Genomic DNA, 15,109 nt, shown 5'->3' with positions numbered 1-15,109 from the left:
ATCTCACCTTCAAGGACCATAACATTGTATCAATCTCATCTGCTAGAATAATTATAATAATAATCAAGGGGGAAGCGCTAAACCCGGAGGATTATACAGCGCCTGGGGGGGGGATGTGGAAGGCATTCAGGCTTAATTCGGGGAACTGGAGCACAGATCCAATTCCCTAAATCAAGAGCCCCTCACCAACATCAAGGAACCTTCCTTGAGGGGCATCTGCTAGAAAAATGACAGGATGGATAATGAGAACCTTCAAAACTAGGGAGGCCAAGCCCATGATGACACTCTTCAGGTCACTTGTTCTATCTAGGCTGGAATATTGCTGCACACTAACAGCACCTTTCAAGGCAGGTGAAATTGCCGACCTAGAAAATGTACAGAGAACTTTCACGGCGCGCATAACGGAGATAAAACACCTCAATTACTGGGAGCGCTTGAGGTTCCTAAGCCTGTATTCCCTGGAACGCAGGAGGGAGAGATACATGATTATATACACCTGGAAAATCCTAGAGGGACTAGTACCGAACTTGCACACGAAAATCACTCACTACGAAAGCAAAAGACTTGGCAGACGATGCACCATCCCCCCAATGAAAAGCAGGGGTGTCACTAGCACGTTAAGAGACCATACAATAAGTGTCAGGGGCCCAAGACTGTTCAACTGCCTCCCAGCACACATAAGGGGGATTACCAACAGACCCCTGGCAGTCATCAAGCTGGCACTGGACAAGCACCTAAAGTCAGTTCCTGATCAGCCGGGCTGTGGCTCGTACGTTGGTTTGCGTGCAGCCAGCAGCAACAGCCTGGTTGATCAGGCTCTGATCCACCAGGAGGCCTGGTCACAGACCGGGCCGCGGGGGCGTTGACCCCCGGAACTCTCTCCAGGTAAACTCCAGGTAATAACAGTCCCTCAACATCTTCTATCACTTGCGATCTCTGTTTTGAAAACAAAGTTGCACCTTTGGCAAGAACAGCTTCCTTGATTGCCGTTTTCTTGGCCACAATAGTAGCAATGGTTCACTGGGGTTTTGTGTACAACCTGGCCAGCTCGGAGACACGCACTCCATTTTCATACTTAGCAATGATCTCTTTCTTCATCTCCATAGTAATTCTCACTCTTTTTGCTGTAGGGTTGGCACTAGAAGCTTTCTTGGGGCCCATGGTGACTTATTTTGCAGGTGCAATCACTAAAAAGGCTGTGATAATATGAAATGTTCTGATTGTATGCTTGGAAGCGACCGCGGTGGCTGGCTTGTAAACACTGGCACCCACGGAACAAGTGAGGCGGGCTCAGGCCGCACGTGGACACGTCTCGAACGAATTGCATCGAGCAAATTTTTTAGCGCTTGCTGAGGCAAAATTTTTGCATTAAAATGTATCGCTAGGCGGATTTAACGTTATGCGATGCGTTCGTTAGGCGAGGGTCCACTGTACTCTTAGAGTATTTGTAATATAAGTAATGAATGTACTGTGTATGCATTTTACTTTGTGTTTTTAATGCCTAGTTCTATTACTAACTTAATATACATTAGTGCAAACTTGTTGTTTGGCATTTATATGAATTCATAAATGGAAAAAATGGCATTTTGCTTTCCGGAGATGTCTACTTTCCGGTGATAGCCTGAAACCTAACCTGCCATATAAGTGGGGCCCTACTGTACTGCATATAATTTAGTTTGACACCACCACAATGCTCACCAGAACACATGTGCTTACGCAGCTACCCTCGCGGTCCAAGGAATTCTCGTGATTTCCTTACGTTTCGTGCAATTAATTCGCCAGATTTCATTCTTCTAACCATGGGTCCTAAGAAAGCAAGTGCAAAGGACAGTGCCGAGAAGAAAAAGAGGAAGATTTACATGGAATTAAAGCAAGAAATCATTGATAAGCACAGACCAGGTACATAGTGTAATGAGATAAACAAAAATTATACATAGCGACCACTCTTGTGACCACAATCCTCCTCCCTCCACCGTCCACGTAATGACATATTTTATTCATTCTAAAGTATATATCAGGTTTCTATGTTATTTATATTGTTTATTATGTCATATTAGATGAACTGTGACAAATAAATAAGCCGTAGAATTGATATTAGGGTTACTTTGTCATGCCTCCTGAGAGCAGGAATTCAGCTGGAACAAATTAACTGCATTTCAATTAATTAAAATGAGGCAAATTGACCCAGCATATGAACAAATCAGGATACGAACAAATCCACGGAACGGATTAAATTCGTAAGCCGAGGTTCCACTGTACTTGCAAAGAAAAAATTTGACTTTGACTCTGACTTACTTAATAAGGTAGTAGGTTGGTAGACAGAAACCGCCCAGGGAAATACTACCGTCCTGCCGAGTGAGTGTGAAACAAAAACCCATAATTGTTTTACATGATGGTAGGATTGCTGGTGTCTTTTTCTGTCTCAAACATGCAAGGTTTCAGGTACACCTTGCTATCTCTACTTACATTTAACCCTTTCAGGGTTGGTGCCGTACTAGTAAGGCTTGCACGCCAGAATTGGTGCCGTACTAGTACGCATAAATTCAAGAGCCTTCAAATCTAGCGAGAAAGCTGGTAGGCCTACATATGAAAGAATAGGTCTGTGTGTTCAGTGTGCACAGTATAAAAAAAAATCCTGCAGCACACAGTGCATAATGAGAAAAAAAAAAACTGTTTTTGCTTTAAAACAGCGACTTTGCAGTGTATTTTCGTATGCTATTTATGGTTGTATTCTAGTTTTCCTGGTCTCATTTTATTGAATGGAAGACATATTACAGAAATTGAGATGATTTTTGATTGGTTTCACAATGAAAAGTACACAATTACACTCACTCACCCACTGACTATAAACCCAGAAATACTAATCTTAATCTTAAAATAATAAATCCTAACTAGTCATAAATTTGCCTATGATACTCTAATATAGACACTTTGTATTGTGCCAAAACAAAAGCATTCACATTGCTAAACTTGCAAATTATGATGTAGTCACTTAGCCTTAAGGGGGCAGGCGGGCAATTTTCCGCGCGCGCTCACCGAAAAATCGAAAAAATATGGAAATTGATTTATATATACTGAAAAATAGCTCAACTCTTTGGCAACACAATGGTACCAGAATGAATGTTCTACGACGTTTCTACAAGAAATTATAGTCATTTATATCAGGTATGGTGACGGCGATGTTGGTACCGAGTCTGCTCACGGCCTATATATTTTTTGGAGTTATTTTCTTGTTTTTTATCGCCTTTTCTTGCATTATTCTTTCTAATATAATAACTGACTATTTGGCATCATAAAACAGTAGGTGGAGCTTATCGGCAGACTTAGTGACTACCGGGAACCAGACGGGAACGCTCAGCAGTGTTCCTGCTCCCGAGGTGCCAGCCAGGAATCACCCATTATTTCGCTTATATCAGCTTATATATCAACTCTACGGCTTATTTGTCTATCAGAATTGATCTAATATGATATAATAAACACTCTAAATAACATACAAACATGTTATATACTCTAGACTGAATAAAATAGGCCATAATATGGCCCAGAGATTATCGGGAATATTTCGATATAAAAGTGTAACTGGTCACCCTGTCGTCTCTGAGTAAGAGAAAACGGTGTTTAGAGGCTAACTGCACTAGAACATCAGTTTACTAAGAAATACACCCAAACAAACGCGATTTTCGCGAAAAATTTTTTTTTTTTTTTGGAAACGGGGGCCGGCCGGCGTTCCCGGCCGATATCTCGGAAGTAACTTATTCACCTATAATTTGATGTGGGTCCTTTATTACTTAATTAAATGGAATAATATTCACAGATATTGTAGAATAATGATTTCTCTTATTTTGACCGTAGAATTTTTGGAAATATTCCAAATACTTCGGGAGTTATGTGGGAGTAAAGGGCAGATTTTTTTGCCATATTCCAGATACTAACAAACTTTATTTTTTTGTGAAATAACGATAAGGTATTTAGAGGGAAATCTTACGACCCGAATTAGTATTAGCATTGTACTCTCGGCACCAAGTGTCCAAACCACCTTACGTAGCCGCATATAAGAGTTACATCAACCTCAAGGGCATTTTCAGTAAATCAGTCTTTTCTCAGTTGTTGTTTGAGGTATATTTTTTATAAATATTTTCAAGAAAGAGTGAGAACACTTTGTCTTGTGCACCAAAACTGGAGAAAATCGGACGGTAAATAAACGAGTTACGAAATTTGCCCTCTAGCCCCCTTAATACCATAATCTGTAAGGATTTAATGTTAAGAATTAATCTAAGTCTGCCCGAAATGCCTAGCCACGCTAGGTGTCCTAGTGGCCCCCTCTGTAATTAGTATTTTATAACATGTAAACCACACAATACCCAAAACCTGTAAACCCCACATTGTAACCCTTATAGAGAATAAACTTGAATTGAATTGAATTGGATTGAATTGAATTGAAATTGAGCTCAAAGTAGCAGGAATGTTCGATTTTTGCCAAAGTTCAAAAGTAAACAAATCATGCTATGCGTCCAATACACGTCAACTGGTGAGTCTAATATTTTTTCACAAGTGCGCTGATATTATTTATACCATTTCTACACTAATGCTGTAGTCTGCATAACAGTAAATCTACTGTTTTCTTGTGAGAATAAAAATTCAAAGTGGAAAGCTAAAGAAATGTAAGAGAGGCCTGGGGACATGACTAATGAACAGAAATTTTTTTTATTTTAGTGCCAGGAATGTCTGTCTTGTTTATTCTGGACCCTTTTTGGAAATTGGCATCTTTTGAAATTTGTGTGAAATTGGCAAAATTGCCAATTTCTGGGCACTTTATTGGATAGTTGAAATCGGTAAATGGGTGGTTTCTTGTACTCATTCGATAGAAATAAATGGAGTTCTAGCGAAATACAGTGGACCCCCGCATAACGATTACCTCCGAATGTGACCAATTATGTAAGTGTATTTATGTAAGTGCGTTTGTATGTGTATGTTTGGGGGTCTGAAATGGACTAATCTACTTCACAATATTTCTTATGGGAACAAATTCTGTCAGTACTGGCACCGGAACATACTTCTGGAGTGAAAAAATATCGTTAACCGGGGGTCCACTGTAGTTATGATTTTTGTCGACTGGTACATTGGAATTGGCTGAAAATAGGGCTCAAAGTGGGCAAAATCGCCGATGCGTAAACAACGTTGAGACCGCTAACTTCGCGAGAGCATAATTCCGGAAGTTTTCCATCAAATTTCATACTTTTGGTGTCATTATGATCGGGAAAAGATTCTCTATCATTTCATAAGAAAAAATGTTTTTTGAAAAATTTCCAACCCTGAGAACAAGTTTAGGAGAGGGCCTGTCAACCCTGAAAGGGTTAAGTGACACTACACATGCATGTACAAGCATATATATACACCCCTCTGGGCTTTCTTCTATTTTTCTTACTAGTTCTTGTTTATTTCCTCTTATCTCCATGGGGAAGTGAAACAGAATTCTTCCTCCGTAAACCATGCGTGTCGTATGAGGCGATTAAAATGCCAGGAGCAAGGGGCTAGTAACCCCTTCTCCTGTATACATTACTGAAGTTAAAAAGGGAAACTTTTGTTTTCCTTTTTGGGCCACCCTTCTTCGGTGGGATACAGCGAGTTTGTTGAAAGATTACTAAATTTAAAAAGAGAAACTTTCTTTTTTTGGGGGGGCCACCCTACCTCAGTGGGATATGGCAGATTTGTTGAAAGAAGAAAGAAGTATTACTTAAGGACTTAAAATGTGTAAAAGACAAACAAAATTTAAGTGTTAATAGTTCAGAGCCTCATTCTTCACCTATTTCTTGAGTGTACAGCACACTCAGCCCATCAAAATTTTAACTAATTTTTCTTCAACATGAAATTAGGATAAATATTAATTTTTATTTCTAGAGAAGCTCTGTGTACCCATTTCATTTTTATAAAATCAGGAATAAAATGTGAAAAATATCAACAGCGAAGACAGTTGATACAGTGATTGAGGCATTTTTTTTTTTAATAAGAAAAATTCATAATATCTCTATCTGCATCTCCAGGTCACAGAAAACATATCATTGTTGATCTAACAAACTACACCCTCCTAACGCTAATTTCAGAGTGAAACCGCTATACACCACCTTCCTTTATCATTCATCTTGTACCATTGTGTTCTTTTTTCAATGAACTGGCCATATCCCACTGAGACAGGGCAATCTAAAAAGAAAAACAAAAGCTTTTCTATCTAAATTTAGTAATCTTCATTATGTCTACATAGCTAATCTAAATAACCCCCTTTCCCTTTTTTTTTAATTTCATATCAAGTCTCTTAATGTTGCCATTTCTTATTCCCTGAATAACAAAAACACCACACATTCATCAGTGACAAGACATTTCGACTGCCTTCAACCACCTCTTCCACCTGTATTCTGTGATTTACATTCCAAACTAGTCATTCACTCTCCAAATATCTCATATATCTTATGTTTTCTGTATTCACTTTCAACATCTCTTATATACCCTTGCAAAGTCTTCAACCAGCCTTTGCAGCTTCTCATCAGAATCTTTCATTAATATAATCACCCATTAACAGTGATTGTGATACTTATTACTTAACTTGTAAATGATCCAAACGTATATATACGTTCACTACCCCAGTGCCCCAAATATTTTGAAAAATAAAAAAAAATAAAAATTTTTAATGAAAATAAAGAGCACCTTTTTCTAAGTATTATAGGATTAAAATAAAAAAATTAGGGCCAGTACTTACTGAGATATGAGGCTACAAAGTTGGCACTTAATGCTCACCTGACAGCAACAGAGTCCTGCTGCTTGCAAAAGTGTTGCCGATATATCATTTTTCTCATTTTTATATTATTTTATATAATTTTTATGTTCTGATAATTACAATTTATTGTAGTTCTTGTCATTTCATAACCAATCATTGTTCTGACACTAATATTAGATACTGAAATTATACTCAAATTGTCACAAACACATTGACAGGCAGGCATTTACACCTGCCTTGGTCATATACTAATGTCTAGGTATATATACGAAGTATTTATAGGTCCCAGCAATGTTTTGGATACACGGGAACATAGAAGAAGAAGGAAGAAGGACGAAGGAAGGAGAAGGAGGAAGAAGGAAGAAATTCCCTTGAAGCAATGTGTAAGACAAGTGTTCAGTGACAAGCATCCAGGAGGGCAGTGATAAGATCAGATATGAGATGACATTTAATGGGCTCCAGCAGGGTGCAGAGATAAGAGGAGATAAGCTATGACATTTGATGGGCACCAGCGAGGGTGCAGAGATATGGGATGACATTTGATGAGCTTGTATCTCTGATTATCTGTCTCTCTGTCTTGTTTCTCTGTCTGCTTATCTCTTTCCATCTCTCTGTCTCAGAGAGAGCCACTGTGAACCAACCAGTATTCTTATGCATTATATCTACACGCACAATATAGCACTTTGGATTTTTTAGGCTATCCTAGGTAATTTACACTATGTATTTGTGTGTACCTGTGAGACAGATAGACAGAGATAGACAGACAGAAATAGACAGACAGATAGACAGACCCTAAACTTGGGGTTAACATCGCTTTCCTCTTAAAAGGGGAGTGTTAATATGACATTACATCAGTGAACCCTTGGTGTTTGCCCCACCGTTTGCTCTAGCTGGCGGTCAACATAACTAGCGCTCCCACAAGGTACTATGTAGTCCCAGATTTTTTTAATATGGTGCACACTGAGCGTTAAGACCCATTCTATGGAGACCAGGCATCTCATGCCAATCGTGAGCCAAATTTGGAGGCAGGAAAAATAAAACGTATACATATTTACGTTTTGGGCACTAGCGGTAAGAATGTATATATAGGTCTGGACCGTTTACAGGTTAAAATTAGATTCTTTATCTTTTAGGACCACACACAAATACAATAAAATTTTCTTACATCTCGATCAATAACATTAAACAACCATGGGGCTATCCCATATCCTCTTCCAAGTCCCAATGTTCCAACAAACAATATGTACATATAATAAAGCAACATTTGGATCCTTACAATATTCATGTCAATAAATGTCACTGGTAGCCATTGCACTGTCAAAGAATTCTGTGAAAATAAAGACATTCTATAAAATTGCACAGCATTTTATATATAGTAGCTTAAATAAATGAATATATTCTTCATTTTAACAAGTCAAAGGTTTACATTATCATACTCATTCTCCTCAATTGTTTTATACTTGTGTGAAGAGCAAATCCTGGGAGGATCCCAGTACAAAAAGTACAGGAGGCTTAGTCCTCCATGTAAGAACAAGACAGATATGTTACCTAGTTGTACTCATATATTCTTTAGACTGAGAACTATTTTAATTTCAAGAAGGGGAAAGTATATATCCCTAGAAACTGGTCTTCTTAGAGAAAAATTGCTTACTTATAAGTAATGCATTTATTTGAAAGACAATGTAATACATGCACTAAGGATAGAAAAAATGCCATAATATTTAGATTACCCTTAATTTGATCAAAGTAACAATTACAGTAACAAGAATACTGGTAGATACTTACTGTTAACTCCTTGGCCATCTTCGGGTCATGGACAAAAGAGCCTCCACGCCCACAACCTGGTGGCACTTCCCCTGTAGATATGTATTTCAGCGACTCAATAATTGTCTGTAGAAAAAGCATACATTCAAGAACTAATTTGGTAGGAACAGAGAATTTGTGATGCTCTTTTTTTACTCATTTTTCATTGAGCCATTAAAGCTATAATTACTAAAAGCAAAGGTAAATGTTATACAATGAAAAGAGTAATAAAATAGGTTCAATAACAAGAACAAATTAATAGTCTTCAAGCGAGCCATTTGGTATACAGAAAACTTCCTTAACCCTTTCAGGGTCGGCAGGCCCTCTCCTAAACTTGTTCTCAGGGTTGGAAATTTAAAAAAAAAAAAAAAAAAAAAAAAAAAAAAATATTATGAAATAACACAATCTTTTCCTGATCATAATGACACCAAAAGTATGAAATTTGATGGAAAACTTACGGAATTATGCTCTCGCGAAATTAGCGGTCTAGATGATGTTCATGCATCAGCAATTCCGCCCATCTTGAGCCCTATTTTCGGCCAATTCCAATGTACCAGTCGACAAAAATCATGACCATTTTGCTAGAACTCCATTTTTTCTATCGAAAGAGTACAAGAAACCACCCAATTACTGATTTCGACTATCCAGTAAAGTGGTCAGAAATTGACAATTTTGCCAATTTCACACAAATTTCAAAAGATGCCAATTTCCAAATAGGGTCCAGAATAAACAAGACAGACATTCCTGGCACTAAAATAAAAAATTTTCTGTTCATTAGTCATGTTCCCAGGCCTCTCTTACATTTCTTTTGCTTTCCACTTCAAATTTTTATTCTCACAAAAAAATAGAAGATTTACTGTTATGCAGACTACAGCATTAGTGTAGAAATGGTATAAATAATATCAGCACACTTGTGAAAGAATATTAGACTCACCAGTTGACATGTATTGGACTCGTGGCATGATTTCTTTACTTTTGAACTTTGGCAAAAATCGAACATTTCTGCTACTTTGAGCTCAATATCAAGGTACTTTTCATTGCGAAACCAATCAAAATCATCTCAATTTCTGTAATATGTCTTCCATTCTATAAAATGAGACCAGGAAAACTAGAATACAACCACAAATAGCATACGAAAATACACTGCAAAGTCGCTGTTTTAAAGCAAAAACACGGTCGGAGTTTTTTCTCATTATACACTGTGCTGCAGGATTTTTTTTATACTGTGCACACTGACCACATACACCTATTCTTTCATATGTAGGCCTACCAGCTTTCTCTCGTTAGATTTGAAGGCGCTAAAATTTATGAGTACTAGTACGGCACCAACCCTCAGAGGGTTAAAGGAATGAATACTTCCTTTTATTGGTATCAATAATAAACTCAGTCAACAGACATTAATGCTATTGTATGCATGATTTTATATGAAGTGCTAAACCTATGCAAGTTATTCAGTGGAAGAAGTGATGGAGGTTTAACATAACAAGTAAAATAATATCAGCTCAAAAGTGTTAAAGGCAAATAACAACAAACTAATAAAAGAAATAGAAGAAAGACAAAAGCCAGCCTTGCACTTTAGCAAGTGAATATAAGACAAATTATCCCCTGTATACTTAATCAGGAAAAATTGGGCAAAAGAAATTTTTCCGTAACACTAAATCAAATTCACTATTTTTTTTTTTTTTTTAACAAGTCGGCCGTCTCCCACCAAGGCAGGGTGACCCAAAAAGAAAGAAAATCCCCAAAAAGAAAATACTTTCATCATTCAACTCTTTCACCTCACTCACACATAATCACTGTTTTTGCAGAGGTGCTCAGAACACAACAGCTTAGAAGCATATACGTATAAAGATACACAACACATCTTTCTAAACTGTCAATATCCCGAACCCCTCCTTTAGACTGCAGGCATTGTACTTCCCATTTCCAGGACTCAAGTCCGGCTATATAAAAATAACCGGTTTCCCTGAATCCCTTAACTAAATATTACCCTGCTCACACTCCAACAGGTCGTCAGGTCCCAAATACCATTCGTCTCCATTCACTCCTATCGAACCACTGTTTTTGCAGAGGTGCTCAGAACACAACAGCTCACGCACGCCTGCTGGAAGTCCAAGCCCCTCGCCCACAAAACCTCCCTTACCCCTTCCTTCCAACCTTTTCGAGGATGACCCCTACCCCGCCTTCCTTCCCCTACAGGTTTAAATGTTCTCCATGTCATTCTACTTTGATCCATTCTCTCTAAATGACCAAACCACCTCAACAACCCCTCTTCAGCCCTCTGACTAATACTTTTATTAACTCCACGGAATTACAAATTCAGTATATTATTACAAATGAACCCAGATATGGCATGTGCTGCTCATTTGAATGGTTGCTTAAAATGACAATCAAATATAAAAAAAATTTTTATTCAATATTTATGTGATTGCTGGTTTCTTTTTCTGTCTCATAAAAAAAAAAAAAACACGCTAGATAACAGGGATATCTTGCTACCCCTACTTACACCTTGGTCACACTTCACAGACACGCACATGCATATATATATATACATACATCTAGGCTTTTCTCCTTTTTCTAAATAGCTCTTGTTCTTCTTTATTTCTTCTATTGTCCATGGGGAAGTGGAAAAGAATCTTTCCTCCGTAAGCCATGCGTGTCGTATGAGGCGACTAAAATGCCGGGAGCAATGGGCTAGTAACCCCTTCTCCTGTAGACATTTACTAAAAAAGAGAAGAAGAAAAACTTTATAAAACTGGGATGCTTGAATGTGCGTGGATGTAGTGCGGATGACAAGAAACAGACGATTGCTGATGTTATGAATGAAAAGAAGTTGGATGTCCTGCCCCTAAGCGAAACAAAGCTGAAGGGGGTAGGGGAGTTTCGGTGGGGGGAAATAAATGGGATTAAATCTGGAGTATCTGAGAGAGTTAGAGGAAACGAAGGGGTAGCAGTAATGTTGAAGGATCAGTTATGGAAGGAGAAAAGAGAATATGAATGTGTAAATTCAAGAATTATGTGGATTAAAGTAAAGGTTGGATGCGAAAAGTGAGTCATAATAAGCGTGTATGCACCTGGAGAAGAGAGGAATGTAGAGGAGAGAGAGAGATTTTGGGAGATGTTAAGTGAATGTATAAGAACCTTTGAACCAAGTGAGAGAGTAATTGTGGTAGGGGACCTGAATGCTAAAGTAGGAGAAACTTTTAGAGAGGGTGTGGTAGGTAAGTTTGGGGTGCCAGGTGTAAATGATAATGGGAGCCCTTTGATTGAACTTTGTATAGAAAGGGGTTTAGTTATAGGTAATACATATTTTAAGAAAAAGAGGATAAATAAGTATACAAGATATGATGTAGGGCGAAATGACAGTAGTTTGTTGGATTATGTATTGGTAGATAAAAGACTGTTGAGTAGACTTCAGGATGTACATGTTTATAGAGGGGCCACAGATATATCAGATCACTTTCTAGTTGTAGCTACACTGAGAGTAAAAGGTAGATGGGATACAAGGAGAATAGAAGCATTAGGGAAGAGAGAGGTGAAGGTTTATAAACTAAAAGAGGAGGCAGTTAGGGTAAGATATAAACAGCTATTGGAGGATAGATGGGCTAATGAGAGCATAGGCAATGGGGTCGAAGAGGTATGGGGTAGGTTTAAAAATGTAGTGTTAGAGTGTTCAGCAGAAATTTGTGGTTACAGGAAAGTGGGTGCGGGAGGGAAGAGAAGCAATTGGTGGAATGATGTAAAGAGAGTAGTAAGGGAGAAAAAGTTAGCATATGAGAAGTTTTTACAAAGTAGAAGTGATGCAAGGAGGGAAGAGTATATGGAGAAAAAGAGAGAGGTTAAGAGAGTGGTGAAGCAATGTAAAAAGAGAGCAAATGAGAGAGTGGGTGAGATGTTATCAACAAATTTTGTTGAAAATAAGAAAAAGTTTTGGAGTGAGTAACAAGTTAAGGAAGCCTAGAGAACAAATGGATTTGTCAGTTAAAAATAGGAGAGGAAAGTTATTAAATGGAGAGTTAGAGGTATTGGGAAGATGGAGGGAATATTTTGAGGAATTGTTAAATGTTGATGAAGATAGGGAAGCTGTGATTTCGTGTATAGATCAAGGAGGAACAATATCTTGTAGGAGTGAGAAGAGCCAGTTGTGAGTGTGGGGGAAGTTCGTGAGGCAGTAGGTAAAATGAAAGAGGGTAAGGCAGCGGGGATTGATGGGATAAAGATAGAAATGTTAAAAGCAGGTGGAGATATAGTTTTGGAGAGGTTGGTGCAATTATGTAATAAATGTATGGAAGAGGGTAAGGTACCTAGGGATTGGCAGAGAGCATGCATAGTTCCTTTGTATAAAGGCAAAGGGGACAAAAGAGAGCACAAAAAATATAGGGGGATAATTCTGTTGAGTATACCTGGTAAAGTGTATGTTAGAGTTATTATTGAAAGAATTAAGAGTAAGACAGAGAATAGGATAGCAGATGAACAAGGAGGCTTTAGGAAAGGTAGGGGGTGTGTGGACCAGGTGTTTACAGTGAAACATATAAGTGAACAGTATTAAGATAAGGGTAAAGAGGTCTTTGTGGCATTTATGGATTTGGAAAAGGCGTATGACAGGGTGGATAGGGGGGGCAATGTGGCAGATGTTGCAGGTGTATGGTGTAGGAGGTAGGTTACTGAAAGAAGTGAAGAGTTTTTACGAGGATAGTGAAGCTCAAGTTAGAGTATGTAGGAAAGAGCTAAATTATTTCCCAGTAAAAGTAGGCCTTAGACAAGGATGTGTGATGTCACCGTGGTTGTTTAATATATTTATAGATGGGGTTGTAAGAGAAGTAAATGCGAGGGTCTTGGCAAGAGGCATGGAGTTAAAAGATAAAGAATCACACATGAAGTGGGAGTTGTCACAGTTGCTCTTTGCTGATGACACTGTGCTCTTTGGAGATTCTGAAGAGAAGTTGCAGAGATTGGTGGATGAATTTGGTAGGGTGTGCAAAAGAAGAAAATTAAAAGTGAATACAGGAAAGAGTAAGGTTATGAGGATAACAAAAAGATTAGGTGATGAAAGATTGGATATCAGATTGGAGGGAGAGAGTATGGAGGAGGTGAATGTATTCAGATATTTGGGAGTGGACGTGTCAGCGGATGGGTCTATGAAAGATGAGGTGAATCATAGAATTGATGAGGGGAAAAGGGTGAGTGATGCACTTAGGAGTATGTGGAGACAAAGAACTTTGTCCTTGGAGGCAAAGAGGGGAATGTATGAGAGTATAGTTTTACCAACGCTCTTATATGGGTGTGAAGCATGGGTGATGAATGTTGCAGCGAGGAGAAGGCTGGAGGCAGTGGAGATGTCATGTCTGAGGGCAATGTGTGGTGTGAATATAATGCAGAGAATTCGTAGTTTGGAAGTTAGGAGGAGGTGCGGGATTACCAAAACTGTTGTCCAGAGGGCTGAGGAAGGGTTGTTGAGGTGGTTCGGACATGTAGAGAGAATGGAGCGAAACAGAGTGACTTCAAGAGTGTATCAGACTGTAGTGGAAGGAAGGCGGGGTAGGGGTCGGCCTAGGAAAGGTTGGAGGGAGGGGGTAAAGGAGGTTTTGTGTGCGAGGGGCTTGGACTTCCAGCAGGCATGCGTGAGCGTGTTTGATAAGAGTGAATGGAGACAAATGGTTTTTAATACTTGACGTGCTGTTGGAGTGTGAGCAAAGTAACATCTGTGAAGGGGTTCAGGGAAATCGGCAGGCCGGACTTGAGTCCTGGAGATGGGAAGTACAGTGCCTGCACTCTGAAGGAGGGGTGTTAATGTTGCAGTTTAAAAACTGTAGTGTAAAGCGCCCTTCTGGCAAGACAGTGATGGAGTGAATGATGGTGAAAGTTTTTCTTTTTCGGGACACTCTGCCTTGGTGGGAATCGGCCAGTGTGATAATAAAAAAATAAAATATTTATGTGATACGTCAACATCATAAAGCTGTATCTATCGTACTAAAGCTGTGAATACTAGTGAATGAAAATATTAATGAGCAATTAAGTGTTTAAAATGAGAAACACTTGTGGAATGCCTGAAAATGTGGCTGTTGTGCCTCTATATAATTAATTTTGGCTTTAATCCACAATTTCATATTGAATATGTAATTCCTAAGAATTCTTATATTCCTCATGATGCCATAACGATACAATGCTGTATCGTTAATGTGACATTTTATTGTGGTAATGTTTCGCTGTCCAGGAGCTTTGTCAAGCCGTTACGGCTTGACAAAGCTCCTGGAGAGCGAAACGTTGCCACAATAGAATGTCACATTAGTTGCACTTGTGTCATTTTACTTTACAAAGTGCATAATGATAACATATATAACCATAATAATGAGCGAGAAAGAGTGATGACAAGAAACACATGTCAAACTGAAAAGAAAAAAAGGGTGAGGGTGGCACACTATACAAGAGGCCATGCATTCCATATGATGCTTAAATTACATAATATATAGCAATCAAAACCACCACAAAAGAAATCCTGCACATTTTCTTGTAATGAAGCATCCACTGTATATCATA

General features: G+C 38.5%; 1 protein-coding gene across 2 annotated transcripts in view; it reads right to left on the bottom strand.

Annotated features, from left to right (window-relative positions):
* rad50 (DNA repair protein rad50) overlaps nt 1-15,109 on the bottom strand; it is a 208,353-nt gene that overhangs the window by 186,585 nt on the left and 6,659 nt on the right. Inside the window, exon 3 of one of the 2 annotated variants that reach the window (XM_070094544.1) lies at nt 8,555-8,659. The exons of the other annotated variant lie outside the window; for it this stretch is intronic. Coding sequence (XP_069950645.1) covers nt 8,555-8,659 — 105 coding nt within the window. The remainder of the gene's footprint in view (nt 1-8,554; nt 8,660-15,109) is intronic. 2 annotated transcript variants of the gene reach the window in all.

The sequence above is a fragment of the Cherax quadricarinatus genome, chromosome 46 (assembly GCF_038502225.1).
Source record: "Cherax quadricarinatus isolate ZL_2023a chromosome 46, ASM3850222v1, whole genome shotgun sequence".
NCBI classification, from domain to species: domain Eukaryota; kingdom Metazoa; phylum Arthropoda; class Malacostraca; order Decapoda; family Parastacidae; genus Cherax; species Cherax quadricarinatus.
This window is presented reverse-complemented; position numbering and strand designations above follow the sequence as displayed.